The sequence below is a fragment of the Nelusetta ayraudi genome, unplaced genomic scaffold, assembly GCF_046127955.1.
Source record: "Nelusetta ayraudi isolate G7.1 ecotype Tasmania unplaced genomic scaffold, CSIRO-AGI_Nayr_v1 ptg000031l, whole genome shotgun sequence".
Classification (NCBI taxonomy): Eukaryota; Metazoa; Chordata; class Actinopteri; order Tetraodontiformes; family Monacanthidae; genus Nelusetta; species Nelusetta ayraudi.
In genome coordinates, this window is record NW_027466081.1 from 3,248,987 (window position 1) to 3,269,961 (window position 20,975).

The 20,975-nt window shown below is 44.1% G+C and overlaps 1 protein-coding gene across 2 annotated transcripts in view; it reads left to right on the plus strand.

Annotated features, from left to right (window-relative positions):
* The window catches only part of man1a2 (mannosidase, alpha, class 1A, member 2), a 97,524-nt gene that overhangs the window by 69,619 nt on the left and 6,930 nt on the right, over positions 1–20,975 (plus strand). For both annotated transcript variants that reach the window (XM_076030873.1, XM_076030875.1), the window contains exons 7-12: positions 2,955–3,049; positions 5,430–5,553; positions 6,130–6,223; positions 16,374–16,489; positions 17,692–17,911; positions 19,699–19,871. In XM_076030873.1, the coding sequence (XP_075886988.1) occupies positions 2,955–3,049; positions 5,430–5,553; positions 6,130–6,223; positions 16,374–16,489; positions 17,692–17,911; positions 19,699–19,871 (822 nt within the window). The remainder of the gene's footprint in view (positions 1–2,954; positions 3,050–5,429; positions 5,554–6,129; positions 6,224–16,373; positions 16,490–17,691; positions 17,912–19,698; positions 19,872–20,975) is intronic.

A 20,975-nucleotide genomic window follows, 5' to 3' on the forward strand; every position in this document is an offset into this window, starting at 1 on the left:
GGGCGAGGTGGGAATGCGCAGTAAAACTTGGATCAAAGAAGATGCGAAGCGAACTCTTGTCCGCTTAAAAACTTGTCTCTCTTGGTCTGCTTCAAGAGAGCCTAATGCAGGAAGTGGGCTACAACGCAGGGCATTGTGGGTTATGACAACCTATACAAATACGCTCGTACAAATACGATCGTGGATGTATTATAAGGCCTGGACACAGAACCGCAGCTCTGCTGGAATGCTGATTTTTTTTGTTTCTCCAGTGGCCACCTGTGGTATTGCACGAATGTGGCCCAAAAAGCGATTTACGCTTCAAAAATAAATGTCTGTACAACTGTTGACAGAACGCCTCTGACTTGCCTCTGACTTGATACACGGATCATAATAAATCTTTCTATTGTCTGTTTTTTAAGTCATCGACTTTTAATCTTTCAAAAGAAAGTTTGGCAAGGGCAGAAAATCCCCAGAAAAGAATGTATTCCGAGCCTAACACCACAGCTTCCTACGTGCTACATGTTCTGATGCACCATGTGTGACACTCTAATACGCCCCACAACGCTGAAGTAAATTCAAGATGTCTGACCTTTGGCTTTATGCCCCAGTTGAGCAACTCCATTGAAATGAATAGTTGGCCTGCATTAAACACCAAATGAGGGAGGTTTCTTGTTCACTGCTGGTCTTGTCTCCTACTTCAGTACTTCTTGATGCAGCACCACTAAAGGTGAGGATGGGAAAAACGCAATTCCAGAAGTTCAGCTTGTTTGACAAAGTTTGCCGTTGGAAAGCATCCTAGGACCAGTAGGCTTGTAAATCCCCGTAGTTCTAACACTTTTGCAATGATTGAACTGACAGACATTTTACACTAATTGGAGAAATGGAAAAGTTTGATGCTTTTGTTTTCTAAGCACGTTTTAATCTCGGATGCCAATTCGTATCTGTCCTCATTTCTCAATTTCTTTGATTACCACATAGCCCAGATAGCTAGACGGATCATTGTATTGCCAGCGCGTACGAGACACAAAGAGTTTGATTGCTGATGACACAGGCGTTCGCGCAAAGGTGGTCAATAAAAGCTGTAGAAATACACGTTGGAAGCTCCTCTTAAGGGTTGTTTGGATCTTGTTCCCGTCTGATGGCACCAGTTCTGGTACGGCCAATAAAAAGCAGTGAAGCAAGTCAAAGACGTCCGTGTGGGGGCAGCAGCCGGGCCGCAAATCAGCCAAGTGGTTTATGATGAGTGGGCAAACACACACACACACACACACACACACATAGACGCTCGATATATAAAATCCTACAAGCTGCAGTCATGAACTAAAAGTTGTTAAGGAGATTGGAATGTTTATTGAACTTCGAGTGCCACTTTTAATTCTGCATGTATACACTGTCCATCTGAAGCCAGTGCAGAATAAAACAGTGCACAGATGCTTTCCCCCCCATCTGTGTAATAATCTCGTTTAGCATTGGCAGCTAATGTCATCAGAACTTTGTGTTTCATTCGGTTATTCAGCAGACATCACATGCTACGTACGGCTCTCTCTCACTCAGCTTTAGTGCTGAACCTTTTTGTTTCTTGCCTTTTTAGACCGTAGATTTATTTTGTGTTTTTCTTTACAGAAACATTTATTTCATCCACTACAGAGTGAAGTTCTTTTCTCCTTTTTTCGAATTTTTTACAGGTGTTCTGGACTTCTTTTTAATTTCCCTTTGTGCCTCAACCTGTCCTTCAAAAATGAAATTAAAATCAACTGGCTTGCTTACTCCCGGAGCTGAAAAGCCATTTTGCCTTCCTACAAAAAAAAAAGAAAAGAAAAATAAATTCTGTGTGGTCATTGTGTATTTGAACAGCATTTTTGGTCTTCTCCTGTTAGCAAAGAAAGATTCAGGCTTGTTTATTTACTTCTTGAGTTCCTGAACTTTTGGCTTATGTAAGTTGAACTTTCAGGGTTTCTGATTAATTTTTTTTAATTGTTTAGTTTAGTGTGAAAAACCAAACTTATTTTTCTTATTTTAGCCTTTTTTATATTGGGCTTTAGTGAAACAGTATCACACAGTTAATGATAAAGAATGCCCTATAGATCTCAAAAAAAAAAAAAAAAAAACTTAGCCCCCTGTTTACATCCTCCCACAAAAACCTGCTGCGTCACCTTCCTGCTAACAAAATAGCCCTGTTTGAAGCAGTGTAATGAAAATAAGCCTTACGAACTGAAAAACCTCTCTCTGCAGCTTTGAAGTTAGGGAATTACTTAATTAACAGTTAAGAATACCAAAAACTTGTGGCCGAACCTGCTGTTTGATCTCCCCTCCTCTGATGTGGAATTACGATTTTTATAGAAAGCGACCTCCGAATTAATAAAACTGAGTGCCCCTCTTGTAAGATGCGCTTAATTTGTCAACATGTTTGCGCCTCAGTGCGTGTTTTCGTCAGCCGCGCGCTTCCAAAGGAGCTTTAATCCGCGCGCATTTACATCTTTTAGCATATCCTCACATTCGACGGGTTCAGCCGCAGCAGATTAACCTCTCCGTGCTTTTTTTATCTCTTTGATTGGCACTTTGGGGGGAAGGCAAAACACACCAAACAAAAACAGCGTCTGGAGACGACTGTTTGTTGTTCGGGGGACCTTCATCTGTCAGGAATCACGCCGTCTCCAACCAAATACGTGTCCCCTTTTCTCCCCACAAGGCTGCAAATGAGACTCCGGCCGTGATAAGAAATAAAAGAAATATTGATTTCACACTGTGTGCTTTGGCGGCTCACTCGTCTCCTGTCTGTCTTCTCCTCGGCGTTTCACATCTGACGTCGCCTGGCGTCACCGTTGATGTCGTTTTTCTCAAACATGCACGTTATTTACGTTATCGAGATGCTTTCTAATAGTTTATTGTGAAGAATATCGAGTAGAAATTGGGTACCAAGAAACGGAGCCTCTCTTAAATTTAAACTTGTCTCCTGTCCTGTCCCTCTGCAGGTATTCAAGCTGAAGGCGGTCCAGCTGGCCGAGAAGCTGCTCCCTGCCTTCAACACACCAACGGGGATCCCCTGGGCTATAGTCAACCTGAAGAGGTCAGTGATCCCGAGAATGAAAAACCTTTTCTTTTTTTCTGGGCTTTGACCCAGATTAATAGAAAATGACATGTGACGCTCAGTGAGAACAGGTGACAACCTCGCCGGGGGAGAGCAAAATCCAGTGCGACATCATTCACTCATCTTTGCTAAAAGCTCTCTGGCTTTGGCCCAAAGGATTACGGCTAAGGGAAAGAAGGGATGTTTGCTGTCTTTTCATTTAGAATTTGATCCATTAAATTGTAGATCAATAATAGTTTTAGTTTTGAAAATGCCTTTCTTCTATTTTAACCACTTCATCAAAACAAAAACGGAAACAAACAGGAAATGCTCACAGTCTGTATATGTGTCTGTGTGCATATGTGTGTGTATACATATATGTGTATGTGTATGTATATACATCCCAATTATTGTCATAAAATGTTCGCCAGAGAATTTCCTTGTCTTTCAAAAGGTTTGGCTGTATCAGAGGCAAACACTCTACTACTCTGGACGTCGTCTTGCTAAAATGCCCAGTGCTGTGCTGGACAGAACAGTGCACGCGCAGGATGTGGGTGCGTGTTGGTGAAAAGCTAATAAAAAGGTCACCCACGAACAGCCGCCGTGGCTCTCAATCACTCGGTGTTCAATCCTGCCAGCTCGAGTCGGCTTGTGTTGGCGTGGACCAAGGCAACCAAGGCAACCCCGCGATACCCCCACCTCGCTTTTATGTCCATCGAATGTTCTGTTTTTCTAGCATAACACACACTGCTTTCTGATGAACAAACAAGGCTCTATTATTAAAATGTCATTACTCTCTTTGCTTGTGCCCTGCCGTGCGAGTGAGACTAGAGAATGGAGTGAGAACGGTCTTTGGTGTGCAAATTAATGCAAATGAAAAGGTTTTACGGAAACACACTAAACACTGAACCGCACAGACCCTTCACTTTTTTTTTTTGTCACAGACGTTTGCTTTTTGTTCTGGTTTCATTGAGCCCTGAAATGTTCACAGGCACACCTTCAAACATAGTCCTTTCATTCCTGTTTTTTGTTGTTTTTTTTTTTGTTTACTTTTTTTTTTTCAGTGATTCTTGTACTTCAAGCTGCGGTAAACATTATTTGCTTTCCAACTCATCCGCAGTCGACCCACACACACGCATTGTGCGTTCAATGCCACTGCCTCATTAGGCGTCGTCACAGGCTGCCACTGCGAGATTGCGTTTAAAAGCCGAAGCCTTGCAAAATTTTTCTTCGGCGCAATGATAAAAGTATGTTTGCACCCTCCTTTTAGTCCACACTGGAAGGTTTTCTCTTGTAGTTGTTTTTTTATTTTTTTATTTTTTTATTTTTTTTATTTTATAATCGGTGACAATTACCTCTGTACCTGTTGCTAAGCAGCCGTACTTTGTTTGCGCGGACACAATGAGGTCGCACCGTTTTGTGTCGGAGGACGCGAGCACTTCACACAAGGGAAACAGCTGCACACGCAAGCGGCCGCGGACAGAAATTCCACCCCGAATGGAAAAATCCGCACGTGACGTATCTCGTTGTCACGCTCCGTCGGACAAACCGCCGCCGAGAAACATTTTCCCGGACACGCGCCTCTCGTCATTTGCATCCCATTACCAGTTAATGTAAAACAGTACGAGACGTCCCAAGTGCGTCGGTGACATTCTACCTTGCCGCGGTGGAACAAGTTGTGAATCTGTCACGCTGGCTACGAACATTGCTGCACCACCATGCACGACTGGATAGTACATAGAATCAGACTTCCATTGAAAGTTTTTTTTTCAGGGGGAGTGCTTTTCAACATGGAATTAATCTGGAATTGGCCTCATCGTTGAGATTTTGGGCCTTAATCTTTTTTTCAAAGTTGATTTGTTTCCTCAGTTTGTCAAAAATTGCCCAAAACATTTCAGAAATACAAATATAAATATTACACAGCATTTGGAAATCTTTCAGCCTGAGTCATCCTCATGTAGTAAATGCAGTTTATTTTACTGCAGTAACCAACATCTGTCCACATGCTGCACATGCACCTTTCTGTCCAGCTCGAAACTGGATCTTTCAGCCAGGTGACGTCCCGTTCCAACGAATCCAGAGTACAAGAACGACAAGAATTTAGTTTTCCCATTTTGTCTTAAACAATAAACAACAAAATTATTTATTTTTGTTTGTTTGCCTCCGTTGCAGCCAAACTTTTCAAAACTTACTTCTCTGGCAAATTTTTCATTGCAGTAATTGTTATTGATTAAAATTTTAAGGGCGTCTGAAAATGTTTTTCCACCACTGTAAAAGCCTCATCATTTCAAGACGCAACTGTAGAATTTTGAGTTTTTACTTTGATGTCAGGCTTCCACTATTAAAACTCATTCCTTTCCCCGTCTTCTCTGTCCTCCAGTGGCGTTGGCCGCAACTGGGGCTGGGCCTCGGCGGGCAGCAGCATCCTGGCCGAGTTCGGGACCCTCCACATGGAGTTTGTCCACCTCACCTACCTGACGGGAAACCCCGCCTACTACCAGAAGGTAGGACTCCTGTCAGCCGTCGGACCGCGTGCTCTGTCTCTGCTTCCGTACTGCTCGCAAAACGTCGAGGGTGTTTGACTTTGAGGTGATATTGGTAGAAAATTTCAAAAATTCACACAACAGCGTGTGTTTTTTTGAGGCATGTAAAATGCTCTTTTCTTCATCTCCAACAACGTATTGAAACAAACATCATTGACGTGCATCAGACGGTGAAATTAAGTTCAACTGTGGAGGTTTATAGTGCATTTTAGTTGCAATCTGACATTTCATCCCAAAGACCAAAATCTTGAAATCTTTGCAAGTAGTTTATTTAGCTTTAACGATTGAATGCACTTGTGTGTCATTTAAAAAAAAGAAGAAAAAAAAGAAAAATCGTCCCTCTAACAATATTTTCTATTGTTGCTTAAGTTTTCCAATACAGCATCGAGTAACAATACAAGGCCAAATGATTTTGATGAAGTAGGCAGAAAATCTACCAGAAGATTCCACAAACCAAAGCGATGGCTCCTGCAAAACTTTTGAGAAGCTCAATCTTTTACCCCCACACACTTAAACTCTGTTTGTCGCCGTCGGCAGGTGATGCACATCCGAAAGCTGCTGGCCAAGATGGACAGACCCAACGGGCTCTATCCAAACTACCTGAACCCCCGCACAGGCCGCTGGGGCCAGCGTAAGTTACCCGCTGCAGTGCTCACCCTATAGATGTGAGCATTTCCTACCCTGCAGCAGCCGCATGGATCACCTTTAATGGGAGTAAATTGCAGCGGGAACAAGGAAGACCAGTGAGAGGAAGAGAAACACTGTTCTTCTTTTTTCCCACCTTGCTCCATTGATTAGATTTTGGCGACGTGCCCCAGGGAAATTAACAAGTTCACTTAGTGAAGCTGGATGTGTAGTTGCACACCGTTCCTGATCCAACCTCAAACATTTTCCTCTTTGATTCGTTTTCAATTAGTTACCGGTGCTGGTGTTGCGGTTAGCTGCTGTAATTTAGCCAGTGTTGGCGAGTAATCTATTACTAAGTAATGGATTACTCTATTACCGGTGCTGGTGCTGGTGTTGCAGTTAGCTGCTGTAATTTAGCCAGTGTTGGCGAGTAATCTATTACTAAGTAATCCGCTCCTGTAATTAAACTACTTTTTGACTTCAATTAGTTACCGGTGCTGGTGTTGCGGTTAGCTGCTGTAGTTTAGCCAGTGTTTGCGAGTAATCTTTTACTAAGTAATCCATTACTGTAATTAAACTACTTTTTGAGTAACGGAGTAATATAACGAGATTACTATGGCAAAAATGGTAACTATATCGTAATTACTTTATTAAGTAACGATTTTGTTACTTTTCCTAAATCTTCAAATTACTTTAACAGTTTGGGCTGTGCAAAAGGCACCAGTGATGTACATGAGTTTGTTCTGTGAAATCTGCAGTTTGTGTTCAGAGGGCAAACATTCATTCATGTTAAGAGGACAGAGGCAATATTTGGAATTGCAAAATTTGCTTCATTCCAAAGCATTTAGCAACTGTTGCTTTATTTTATTTTTTTTAGCTAAAGCAATTAGTAATTGATTACTTATGAAGCAAAGCAGTTTAAAAATAGAATCAGATTACTTTATTGAGGAGTAATCAGTAGTTGCATTACTTTGATGGAATTTAGCATATATGTGAGAAAGGTTTTGGTTTTAACAAACATTTTTTTCTCTGAGTGCTGCTACAGAGTTGCTTCAGCCTCTACATTTGTTCCGTGCACATTTATTTAGTGCAGTTACCTTTTATACACGCAGTGTTTTACAAAGGAAATGTGAAGTCACCTGCCAAACGTTTTGCTTTTATAGCGTCAATGTATGCCTTTGTTTTCCCCTGCGGCGTCCCGAAATCATTCTCGGGGCCCCCCAAATATTTGCACACTTGCTCACTTAACAGCTCTCCCTGTCTGTCAGCGTTGACTGTTTGCTCGCGAATCCATTCGGGGCAATTTTAAAATAGGCGTCGTTGTCTTCAGTTATCCAGGCAAACAAGAGTGCCAAATCACATCTGTTTACCGCTGCACCTCCCAGCAAAATGGCATCGGTATAATATTTCACTCCGCATTCACATGAAAGTCTAAAAATTAGTCGCGGTTTGGACGCCAGAAGCACAAGTCCTTCTTTTTTGAAGACGGTGCCACCACCGCTCTTTGTTTGTTTCGTGTGCCAAGAAGACAAATGAGGGGGGCTCAGGATGGATCCACGAAATGGCCAATTATTGATGGATTGTCGGACTTGGCAGATGGACTGATGCACTTGTGAGTGCGCGGGCTTTCGATCTGGAACCGGGTTAAAATGGATGGACAGGTGAGGGGTCGGTGTGACGGACGGCTGACTGGCTGCGTGACTGGGTAGCTGTTGATGTTTGTTTTCCCGAGTGTTTGTTTTGCGTGAGTCGTACAGCGAGGGACGAAAGTAAATTTTGAATTAGGACAATACCTCCGTCAGTGCACCAGAGGGCGCTGGTGGTGATTGTGCCCAAAGAAATGGCACTTGGAAACTTTAGAGCGGTTATTAATTCAGCTAATCACAAATGCTTGGCAGTGTCCAAAGACTTTTCGCACCCGCTGCCGTACACAAGAGCTTTGGCTTGACACATTTGAAGTTTACAGTCACACATCTTGGCAAGGGTGTAAAATTTGAAACAACGGGCGCGTGAAGTGGCGACAACTGAAGCTCACGGTGCTGTGCATCAGCTGAAGAGAAATCTTGAAATAGAAAGAACTGCATGGAAAGGAAAAAATGATGAGAGCCCAGGAGGACTCAGACTTTACGATTTATTGTATTTTGCTGCATCTTGTCTTTTGTTTGAATATTATTAAAAAAAAAACATCTATATATATTTATATTTTTCACACTGGATTAATGAAACAGGCAAAAATTGATTCCTCGGACAATGACTCATCTATTTTATATTAACAATTTATTTAGGGAAAGCACGATGGGTTTGCTACTGCATTCGCGTCAGGGCACAGCACACTGGAGATATGAATCACAGCTCTCTGTTTTGGACTAGATTAATATTTTTATTTATCTTTTTTTTTTTTAAGAGGCCCTCTAAGCCCCCAAAGTAACACTTTTTTATTAAAGCCTGCCCCTCCCAAGCAAACCCAACCTGAAGCAGAGCCCCCCTGTGAGCTGCTGCTCAGAGACCAGCGGCCATTAAACAGGTGGAGAGAGGCAATTAAAAGACAGGGACGTTATTAATGAGCCAACGGTCAAGAGTTCTCAAAGCCAAAATGTCCTTGAATTCTAATGAGTGTTTGCGTGATAAGAAATGGAAACTATGTGAACATTTTTGCTACCTTTATTAATCTTTCTAGTGTTCGTGTCTCTCAACGTGCACTGAAAATTGTAATGCACGAGATGATTAACGGCGCGTTCGGAAAAAAAAAATTCAAACAAGCTTTTAATGTACATTAGGAAGAAATTAGCATAGCTAAATCAGCATAATGAAGATTTCCATCTCATCACCACAGCAATACCTTGGGTCTGCAGGGTGCTCGTCTGTTATGCCCCCTGGTGGTGGTTTGTAGTGTTTCCGCCAATTGATGGCACTCTTGATGCAACATTGTGTACAAAAAATGTAATGTTTCGTTAAATTAAAGCATTTTCTTTAGGTTTTTATACATTGCTATTTTCTATTCGCCCTGACAGAGAATAAAGCCGCGGTCTGATTAGTCAGAAATCCGAGATGGACACGGTTATTGTCATTAGCATCGGTAGCTCACATCAGCACATTCCATCGACTACATAATAGTTCTAAAGCTCAGAACACCCCATGCACTGGTTGACGCTACTGTGTGACGTTTTTTAACGGCACCAAATTCAACCAGTAGGGGGTGTCACTTCCCAGCTTGAAACGATAAACTGTGAGTTATTGAGGTTCCTCTGACTTTGCGGCCCGTATTTCTGACTCCAGAGGGACGTCCCTGTCACCGCAGACAGCCCCGAACCGGGAAAACCCCGCTCCCGAGATAAAGCGCCCAGACACCACTTTATATTTCTCCTGTGATCCCTGGAACGCCCCAGCCTTCCCCCCTCAAAAAAGTACGCCTGTATTTTTAGAAGTACTTATGACGCGCTCAAAAAAATTGCTGTCTAAGCTGTCAAGTCAGTGGGTTGACAATCCCCTCTGCTGCAGCTGACTGACACTTGAGCGCTGCCGCTGCTACAAGACGAGCTGTCAACCGCTGTAGCGAGCTGAAAAATGTGTCTGCTCCCCGCCGGAAACGCAGATTCTCCGTTTGTTTAGCTCGTGACAACACTTTGCATTGTATTGTTTACCGACTGGCCAATGTTCTAGATACACCTTGACCTACAGTTACGAGAGTTTGAGTTCCTGTCGCGTCTCTGTGCTCTCCAACCAGTCCGCCCGTTCCGACCTCTGACTCTGGACATCAACATGGCGTTAATCTCCGCTGCCTCTTAACCAGGCTCCCAGAATCCAAGATGGCGGCCCATTCGTCTCAATGAAGTTGCTCAGCCAGCACATACGGTTTTTGACTTCTGCACTATTGGGCCCACAGAGCATGCGCAGTCGTGTCACTTCCCATCATGCTTCTGTAACTCGCATGATCTATTTTGGCCAATCAGAATGATCCTGGAGAACGTCACTCCGTCACTTCCAGACACAGCCAATCAGAATGAGCCTAGACACAGCGCGTACGACGTTGTGACGTCTACAATAGAAAAGTTTGACATGAATCCTGTTTCAGGTCACAGTCATCCTGTCCGCCGTTTTAAAGGCATTCATTTCTTTTTATTTCGGTCCATGGGAAAAATGCTTTTTGGGCCAATGGGAATTTTTTTTCTGCAGTACCTCGAATGGCCACTGGGAAAAATAGGCGCGCCGCCATATTGCTAGTCCAGTATCCAGTTCTTATAATACATCCATGCTCTTAACTAAATAACTTCTTTGGAAACCAACAAAAAAATTTGAAAAAAAGGTATCTGCAGCGTAGAAAGTTGTAAAGATAAAAACAGAAAATGCATGAGAAGGTGCGTCCAAACTTTTGACTGTTAGTGTATATGTATTTTTTTATTTTTTTTATGGTGAAGTGATGTCCTTTTTTTTTTTTTCTCTCTCTCTTGCAAATGCTTCATCTTCATCTTTTACGTTTGCAAATCCACTCGTCAGTGAGGACAAGTGACCACCACCCTCTCATCATCGTGTTTGCAACGCTGACGCTACCATTCACATGTTCAGCGAGCTGGGAAAAATGACACGCCATTAAAAGTCTCTTTTTCGGTGCTAAATGTGCGTCAGCGAGGCACGCTGTCGAGGTCGTGATCGCTCCATACCCCCACCCCCACACACCTCCCTGCTGGGTGCTGCGCGGCCAATCGGGGACAGTCCACCTCCATCTGAATTCATTACGGCAAACCGTTTAAACGGAGCTCTCAGGGCCGCGCCGGGCCCGAGCCGGCGAGATTTATGCGCGTTTGTGGGCAGAAAAAAAACGAGGCGGCAGCCCAAACGGCGCCCGCGGCGGAAGCGCTTCGACTGCGGCGGGAAAGTAAACAAACCCCTATCAGGACACTTTGTTGTCGTCCCGGGCGGACTGATTAGCTCGCGGAATGAGAGTTTAACCGATTTGAGTTAACGTCTTCCGGCCAGGGCCTGACGCGTCGCCTTCGCTGAAAAATGAACGCCGGCGTCTCGAGTCAGCAAATACCTGCGCGAATGTGAGCTTGACTGTGAGCGACTGTACTCGTGCGTCTTTTATCGAGGAGTGTAGGTGTGGAGACAGTAGTTAAGCCCAACTAATGAGGAATGAGGCTGAGGTTCTCAGTCTTAATGAGATCCTGCTGTGACTGACAGCCTTATTAGCACACTCGCACTCCTGTCTTTTACTATAGCGGCACACACACCACGCGTCTTTTTAGCACACTCGGGTGCTCATTTTGCCTCCCATTCTTCCAGTCTTCTCATCACTGACATACATATATATATATATATATATATATATATATATATATATATACATGTATATATATATATATATATATATATATATATATATATACATGTATATATATATATATATACACATCAAGTCACCACTAATTCTAACACAATACAGATGATTTCACCATTACTCTAAAATTTGGAAATGTGAAAATCATGTGGATGAAAGTAGTAATTGAGTCACGCTCACCCTATCAGCGAGGAGAAGTTTTGTTGTTTGCCAATTCCACCAGGGAAATAGTGGAATATTGGTTTCAAATGAGTTGAGTGGGGAAAATGAGTCCCTCTAGTCCAGCTGAGCCTCAGAGAATTTATTCTATTCATGTTGCAAAGCGACAGGAGGGATCGGATCGTCCCTTGGGGCTGAGAGAACAGTGGCCGTACTTTCACCTTTGGGGCTGAAAATTTCCGAGTGAAGTTGATTCTGTCTTGGTTAAAAAAACAAAAACACGGAGCTGTGAAAATTCCTCTTGTCAGGCTGTCAAGACTGCCAATTAACATTCCACAGTGATGTTGGGTAAACAGTCGTTCACTCACAGGTGGATTTATTAATTCAACATGACACTTCACATAAACTTAACAACAACAAACTTGACAAAGTTGGCCCATCTAAAGTCTTACATAACATGATCATGTAAGGCTTTTGGAATACTTTTACCAAACACATGCAAGTGTGCCTTGACCATATTGAAAGAAGGACTCCGTCATTAACTGTAATGCCCAGATATGGTGGGAAAAAATCAGTTAAGAAATGTTTTACCACTGAATCCCCATTACGTGACATGTTGCAAACCTCAGGAGGCCTCAACTCAAGGTTGTTCTTGTAAACCAGCAGGCATCTGGCCATTCGTTTCTGCTGTTTACCAACCCATATCAATGTTAAACTGACTATTCCATCCCTGCAGCCGCCATTCAAACTGACAGTCATTGGTCCTTGATGATGACGAATGGGCGCAGCGGAGGAACCAACTGTAGATTTGTCCTCGATCACATGCAGCCCTCGCTCGTCCCCGACCTTTTGTTTTCAACAAGCCCGTCCGTAAAACTTATTCTGTTGCGGTCGCTCGACGCCGCCCCCTCTCCTTTGATTGACTGGTCCTCCCACTGTAACCCTGATCCTGTGAATGACATGGCGATAATTGAACGGAGGCGAGCTGTCGCGTAGGCGGACCCTCCCCGGGAAGACTGGAGAAGTGATAATGGAGGTTTGAAGAAAATATGAAGGGATATAAGGTGAAAGTCAGAGGTGGCAATTAGCAAAGTACAAACGAGTACTTTGTTACTCTCCTCAAGTAGATTTTTCAGGTATATGTACCTTAAGTGAGTACCATATTTTCCGGACTATATACCGCTACTTTTTCCCCACACTTTGAACCATGCGGCTTATGCAAAGGGTGCGGCTTTTCTGTGGATTTTACTTCACCCGCCAGGGTGCGCTTTAGCAGGAAGTGCAAAAGCGAGACAAGCGCATGAAGAAAAAGTGACAGCGGTTCGACGTGTGTTCAGTGGGTTCAGTGCGCAACATTTTCTGTTTTGGCTCTCGTCTGTATGTTCTCTTGTCTTTATGCGCTCTGTCTTTGTGAGCTCCGGTGCGTCGCTGGCTAGAGTACTGGTCCGACTCCATACCAATTAACCGAGGTGACCAGCGGGACCCCGCAAACAGGCTCCGCTGTGCGAGTCCAGAGTCGCAGGCTCGCAGCCGCCGAACCGCTCCGCTCTGCTCCACGGACCCGTCTCCTGACCAAACACCTGCGGCTTATAGTCCAGTGTGGCTTGTATATGTACACATTTGTTTTTTCCCCCAAATTTAGCTGGTGCGGCTTATATTCAGGTGCGCTTTACAGTCCGGAAATTACGGTATTCCTCTACATTTGAAAACAAATATCTGTACTTTCCTCTACTTACACTGGAAAAACAGGCTTGTAACTTTTGGGTGTTTTGGATACAAATTCTCTTCAAAGTAATTTCCCTTATTATTAAATATCGTTTTTGTTGCTTGAAGTGGGGACATTTGAACTGTGCTGTTGTGTAGTCCAATATAAAAGTGGATGATATTTAAGAGGGAGATTATTTTAGAGTACCTCGGCTTTGAGGTCAGTGTTCAGTACGCTTTCAGTACAGATAAAAATAAACATTGGTAGAAAATAACAATGGTTATTGTTTTTAAAAGTGTTAACATCCAATAATGGCTCACAGTTTGGTTATATGCTGCTGTTGGCTGAGGGAAAAAAAAATAGTACTGACAGTACCAAAACTGGTATAATTCCGATGCTCATGCAATACCTCTGACCTCTGGTGAATTCAGTCCACCACATTATTCTGTCACAACTTTTTCATTTTTTTCAAAATGATCACACAAAAAATACTATGCCAGGCCGGATGGAGTCATGGATGAGCACGCTATAGTTTGCAGACCAGACTGAGATGGTTTGTTTGGCACGGAGGAGGCACAGTGGATATATTGGCAGGAGGATGCTGAGGTTGGAAGTGGCAGGACTGGGGGAAGAACAGAGGGGAATTTTATGGATGTTGTGAAAGAGGACGTGAAGAAGGATGGGGTTATCTGGAGGGAGGTGATTGGTTGTGGCCACCCCCTGGAGAGAACAGAACAGTCCATAGGAAGATGGAAGTGATGGCAGTGTTTGACAACAAGGTTGTTGTTTTGTCTGTGGAGGGGTTTTTCGGTAAAAATCCAAACAAGCTGTGGCAAATGGGCCAACACCAATTCAGCTGCCAAGAAAAATAGAGTTGCATCTGTCACCTTGCATCCGTCGTGTCTTAGTCAAAAAGCGAAGCCGGTGGGTCTGCGTTGGCGTTAAATTCTGACCTTTTTCTTCTGGACTCTCACACTGACTGACCACAACCAGTGTAATTAAAGATTTTTTTATTTTATTTTATTTTTATTTTTTTTTGTTTGCTTTCCCTTTATTGGTGAACAAAAGATCATTTCTTATGCGTAGCAAGTAGAGTGATTGGGAAGTTAAGTAAACCAATTTAAGCCGCAACGCTTCTTGTTCCTTGCTAGCTAAGTTGGAATGGTCTTTCCCGCCACCATAATGCAAAGCGAAACCATTGTTTCGTTTGAGGGAAAAAAAAATTTGAGTAACGCGGGTGTGTCCTCTGGCCGGGGGTGCCTGGCTGGCGGCACAGAAAAACTCAACGTGAATGCAAAATAAACCGTCATTGTCCGCCACAGCAGCCCTGCAGCTGGAGGAATTCGAGATAACATTTCATTCAGTTTATTTCCAACTTAACACCCCAGAGAAATAAGCCGTCATTGTGAGGGCCTCGATCGGCGGTGCCGCTGGCGCCGCTGCCGATGCCTCAGCAACACCTTCCTCCGTTGTTGCAAGTCTAAGGATGTAAAACTCAAATAATAATAATAATAATAATAATGATGGTAGTGGCACTTGGATAAAACTACCCAGTCGCCACAGAACGTCAACAAACTTTTCCAACAGGACCCAAATTGACTGAAACATCTTGAACGGCGGTTTACAGTTTTTCATATTGGTAATTTATCCTTCAAACTTTCTGTTAGCGTGTACTTGTCGAGCAGTGGCATTTTGTTTTCGGAAATAACTCCACTGCACATGTACTTCACATGCAGATGTGAACATATTCTCAGCCCCCGCTGCAGACACAGAGTTCCCCACGTTCCCTAGAGGAAAAACGATAAATAATTCATCCCATCTCCCGCGTCTTCATCTTTAGGGTTCCGCGTCTTTGTTTATCTCTCCATTTAGCTGGAAGTGTTTTGTTTTTTTTTTTAAGAAAATGTTTTATCATCATCAGAAAGGAGCCTGTAGGCCTCTAGATGAGGAGCAAGACATCGCACATAATTAGATGAATGTAAAGCGATGAAGCAGATCAGCTGTCAAATTTTGTCTTTTTTAATTTATCTTGGAACAAAATTTCAAGTTCGTTTTCTCACCTAATAATTTGGCAGACCCCGGTTTGATTAGTGGGTTGCGACGTGCAGCTAGTCGCTGTTCGCTCTCGCGTTGCAGTTTGCAGTGTTGGCCTCCCTGCCTGTGGTGGCGCTGCATCCGCAGCCGCCGAAGACAAAGGCAAGCCGAGCAATTACGAGTGGGTGTTTACCCATGACGCCCTCTGTTGTTGTCCGAGCAAACAAACTGGAATTGGATCAAACAGGCCAGGAGTTACTGCGCCATTGGTGTTGTACCGCTTCACGAGCTCCCGCTTGTGCAGAAACCTACAGGAACGAGAACGTTTTGCTGTAATTACGCGAAAAGTTCTTGTATTCATGAGAATCACGAGCTGGGAAATTATCGTTTGCTTTGTGAGTGCAATCCACTACCATTGAAATCAACTGACCATGAACATTTCAAATTTCTGCTTTGAATTACTCAACGCGGACTCACTTTTTTTTTTTTTTTTTGGCCGAAGGAAAAAAAAAGAAAAGAAAAGGAGCTTGAAGCTCCCTCCGGAGACAAGAAGTTATTTTCTTAGTGTAATCAGACTGTCGCCACCCGTCCTCCTCGACGCGGTGTCCTACAAACGAGGGCGGCCATGAAAGCTGTGTAAACAGTTCCAACCGAGCGACTGGGGACGGCGAAATGTGAGCACATCAGGGGGAAGAGCAAACACAAAACAGGCGGACTGAGGAGGAAATGTGCCGTCTGTATTTGCTTGGTGTACGAAAAAGAAAAACCTCCCCAGGACCTTGAGGGTGCTGGTGGGTAGGGGTGTCACTTCTGCACTTCTGATGCCTTTCGTTGTGTCAGACCTGACAAGAAATGATGGGGGGGGACAATTAATCGGGTTCAGATTTTCACAGTCTCTTCTTTTGCCATCCGTCTCCGCAGATCACACCTCGGTCGGGGGACTTGGCGACAGTTTCTACGAGTACCTGCTGAAGGCCTGGCTCATGTCGGACAGGACCGACGGCGAAGCGCGCAAGACGTACGATGACGCCATCGAGGTACGGCGTGCAAATTGCGAAATTTGTTCGCTTTGAAATTTCCCCCATTTTTGGAAGCAGCCACGGAACAGAAGTTGTCAGAGGTGGGAAGTAACAAAGTACAAATACTTTGTTACTTTAATTAATAAGAGTTTTTTTTTCAGGTAACTGTACTTGAGTATTTCGTTTCCCTATTACTTCTTACTTTTACTCCCCGCGTTTGTACACAAATATCTACCTTCCATTACTGACTTTGAATAATGATATTTTTACTTTTCTCTTTAAAATATACAAATTCTGTTCAACGCAATTAACTTATTATTTATTATGGTTGTGTTGAACTATGCTGTCAGTACGCTTTCAGTACATTTACAAATATTAAAAAACATTTCAAAACCTGTACTCTCCTACTTTTGCCTGAGTTAAGGAGTTGAATCAGTTATTTTACTTTTACCAGAGTATTTCTTTACGCAAGTTTCCATATATACAATGTATTTACTGTATATTTATACTTAAGTACAGACTGTAAATACTTCTGCCACCTCTCGTCTTTGCAGTATTTGCATTAATGGTATCATATTTAGCCCTCCCTGTTGACAGCACCCCCCGCCCCCCACCTCTCCTTCTAAAAAAAACCTTGACCTTCCTGCCCTTTGTGATGTCATGACTGCAGGATTTCCATCGCAGAGTTTTTCAGCTCACACTTTTAAAAAAAATGGGATTTTTCCAAATTGGACTTTTCTCATTTCTCGGGCTTTTACCGACTCTATGCCGTTGCATGTAATGCACCACCTTTGGCTGCAGCATCAAGCCGTTGCCAGGGCGAAGCAAACTCACCCAGCTTTCATTTTATCCTCATTTCACTCACCAACGAGCGCGGTGCCTCACGTCTGCCAGTGTTTCGGGGAGGAAAAAAACAAAACAACAAGCTGTTTGTGAGTTGAAGTGAGTGGGATGTGTCAGGCGGCAGATGTCGGCAGTCGGCCGCTGATGAAGCCGTCCGTCACTCATTAACGGTGTCAGTGAGCGAGCGGAGAGGCGGCCCACAGGGGGCAGGATTGCGGATTCTGCACACGCCTCTGTGGCCCTGCCTCGCTCCTGTACCAACGCTCATACCTCCTCCCGCTCGCGCCTCTGCATCGTTCTAATCAGAACCTCCGACCCGACGCCCCTCCCCGTCCTGCCGTTTCACTTTCGAGTCTCTTCTCCCCCTCCTCCTCCAGGCCATCGAGCGGCACCTGATCCGCAAGTCCAACGGCGGCCTGACGTTCATCGGCGAGTGGAAGAACGGCCACCTGGAGAGGAAGATGGGTCACCTTGCCTGCTTCGCCGGCGGAATGTTCGCGCTGGGCGCCGACGGCTCCCCCGACGACAAGGCGGGACACTACCTGCAGCTGGGGGCCGAGATCGCGCACACCTGCCACGAGTCCTACGACAGGACGGGTGAGGAGTGCGCAAATGCCGGGGGGTACAAGGGGAGACGGGCTGGCGGCACAGAAAAACTCAACGTGAATGCAAAATAAACCGTCATTGTCCGCCACGAGGAGAATAAAAAAGCAAACGTGCAAGGAAGGCAGAGAAGGTCAAAGGTCGGAGGTCGTTCTTCCTTTTCTAGGCACTCAAAGCACTTTACATTGAACCCATTAAGCCGCATTCACACTGCCAGCCAAAATTCGATTTTTAGCCCATCCAGATTTAAACCAGATGGCTCTTTTGTAGTCTGCACAGTCACAAATCACATGAAATCCGATTTCTGCAAAACAGATTGAAACCAACCTTCGGGAAGTGGTTTCAAATGGCATTTGGACAGATGCGTCTCAGTGTGAACAGCTCCAAACACACCAATCGGTTTTGACTGTCAGTGACGTCACTCAACGCGACGCAAGACCCAATGCGCCACCAGAGGGCGCCATTCCAGGTGTGGAGCTGTAATGTAATGGAGCAGACACAAGAAGCAGAAATCAGCAGTCCCTGGACAGAGGAGGAAACTCATTGTCTCATCAGTCTGTGGGGAGATACAGTAGCTCCATTCAAGCCAAGCTTGAATGCAACAAGTGACGCTGTCGCAATGATGTGACGTCACACACTACACTACGCTGGACGACGCCTCCGCTCCGTTGTCGTTGCTACAGCAACCTGTGAGATGGGTCAATGATGTGGCCCAGTCTGAACAGAGCCACATCCCATTTGGACAACTTGCTAAAAACAGTGTGGACGGTCAGCCCTGAAAATCGGATTTGGGAAGGAATCTGATTTCAATCAGATTCGCCTGCAGTCTGAACGCAGCCTAATTCATTCACACCACATTCACGCTGGTGGTGGGAAGCAGCATGTGTAGCCACAGCTGGCAGTCAGCTGGGGCAGACTCAGACGGAAGCATGGCATCCAATCGGCACCAAACTGCCCCTCCGACCTCCACCAAACATTGTCGCCCAAGGACATAACTTTCAGATGGAGCGGGATTAGAACCGGCAACCTTTCAGTCATTAGACAACCCGCACCTCCTGAACTTGACATGGCTGTTAGTGCAATTCTGTGAATCACCGCTGACAGCCTCTCATCGCCTCGGCTCCATTGAGAAATCTCACACTCGAGACTCGTCAAGTTTTGAGCGACTGGCAGAACAAGTTTAAAAATAAACATGTGAACGCAGCAAGAGTAGCGGCGTCTTTTAACGTTTCGCCGAGTTGTTTGAGCAAAAGAAAAAAGAAAAAAAAAAGTTCAGCTCTGACCTGAAATCTACATAGACCCAGGCTTGACATTTGTGGCTGCGCAATAGGGGCAGTCTGCTAATGTCAGTTAACCGTTGTAATAAAGTATTAAACTCCTAGCTAATCTACACCTTGTCTAATTAAATAACTGTCTGAATGTAGAACAACAAGAGATTGACGAGATCATTATAAGGAGACGTACTTATCTGAAGGCCAGTACGCACGTTATATTTATATTGTGGCAAGAAATGAATCTTTTGTGGGTCCAAATTAGTATTTTGTTGGAACAAATCATTGTTTCTTGGGAACGAATTAATACTTTGTGGGGACAAGTTAGTATTTTAATGGGGATGAATTTGTGTTTTGTGCACATCTATATTGTGGCCACAATTTTTTTATTCATTTCCCCACCTTTCATGTCTCAGGCTCTTCAGAAAATCAGCTCAATTGTGTCCCCTCTCTGTTTTCTTCCTTCAATTCGCTCATTCATTCCTGGTCTTGGCTCTCCGTGTCCTGCAGTGCTGAAGCTGGGCCCGGAGGCCTTCAAGTTCGACAGCGGCCTGGAGGCGGTGGCCGTCCGGCAGAACGAGAAGTACTATATCCTGCGGCCGGAGGTCATCGAGACCTACTGGTACATGTGGAGGTTCACCCACGATCCCAAGTACAGGCAGTGGGGCTGGGAGGCGGCGCAGGTGAGACTTTTTTTTTTTTTTTTTTTTTTTTGTAAGCCTGATCCAGTTTTGGTTTGTTTTTTTTAAGTAGCTGTGTGACAACACAGGGGGTTTTCCGTAACATTCAGCTCCATGATAAGTGGTGATAAGTTGTTTGTGATAGATTTTTTTTTTTTTTGAGACAGATTTTTTTTGCTTTCACCACAAAAGAGGCGCTCCTTGGCCTTCGACACACTCATGTGGGCGTTTTTGAATTTTTCATTTCCCGCCCTGCCTGTTTTTTTAAGCAAGAATACAGATGCAACACCAAAGGTACCTTAAAATAATCTTGCACACTTCATACATGTGCATGCTGAACCAAGAGGTGGCGATATAACCAGATGATACAGCCGCACATACATACATATATATATATACATATATATGTACATATATAAATACATATATACACATATATATATATGTAAATATATGTACATACATAAATACACATATTTATATATATGTATATATATATATATATGTATGTATATTGCATGCAAAAAATGGAGAAACAACTACAACAAACCAAAAGCAAATGTCTGGTTAACCTCGGTGGAGCGTTTTCATCAGCTCAGTCTTCAGTGAGCTGAAAAGTCTGTCTTACGTGCAGACGAAAGGCCAAGACTTGCACAGCTGAAGCCTTTCAAAGTCTCCCGTGTCGGCCCGGAAGATTCCGCCAAACCAAAAGCATGCAGTCCTGCGTAAGAAGCTCATCGCCACACTGTCGCGGTGACCGAGACAGCAACAGTCGTCACATTATGAACGATGATGATCTGGCTCCTCGCGACAGCCGCCGAGAAAGATTTATGGGCAAATGTAGTTCGGCAAACGCGACCAATCTGTGGAGCTCGCCGGCTTTACCGCATCATTATTACAGTCTCCCCTCTGCCTTTTTTTTTTTTCGTCCTCTTCCTTTGTTTTTTTTTTCCTCCTTAAATTAAATTTTAGACAGATGTTTTTCTCTGTTACAATGGCCACGTTCCAGCGTGGGAGATTAAGTTTGGACGTGAGTGTGTGTGTGTGTGCGCGTTTCAGGATGAGCACTTTGACGAATGAGAACGTCGAGCTGATGCATGAAAAGTC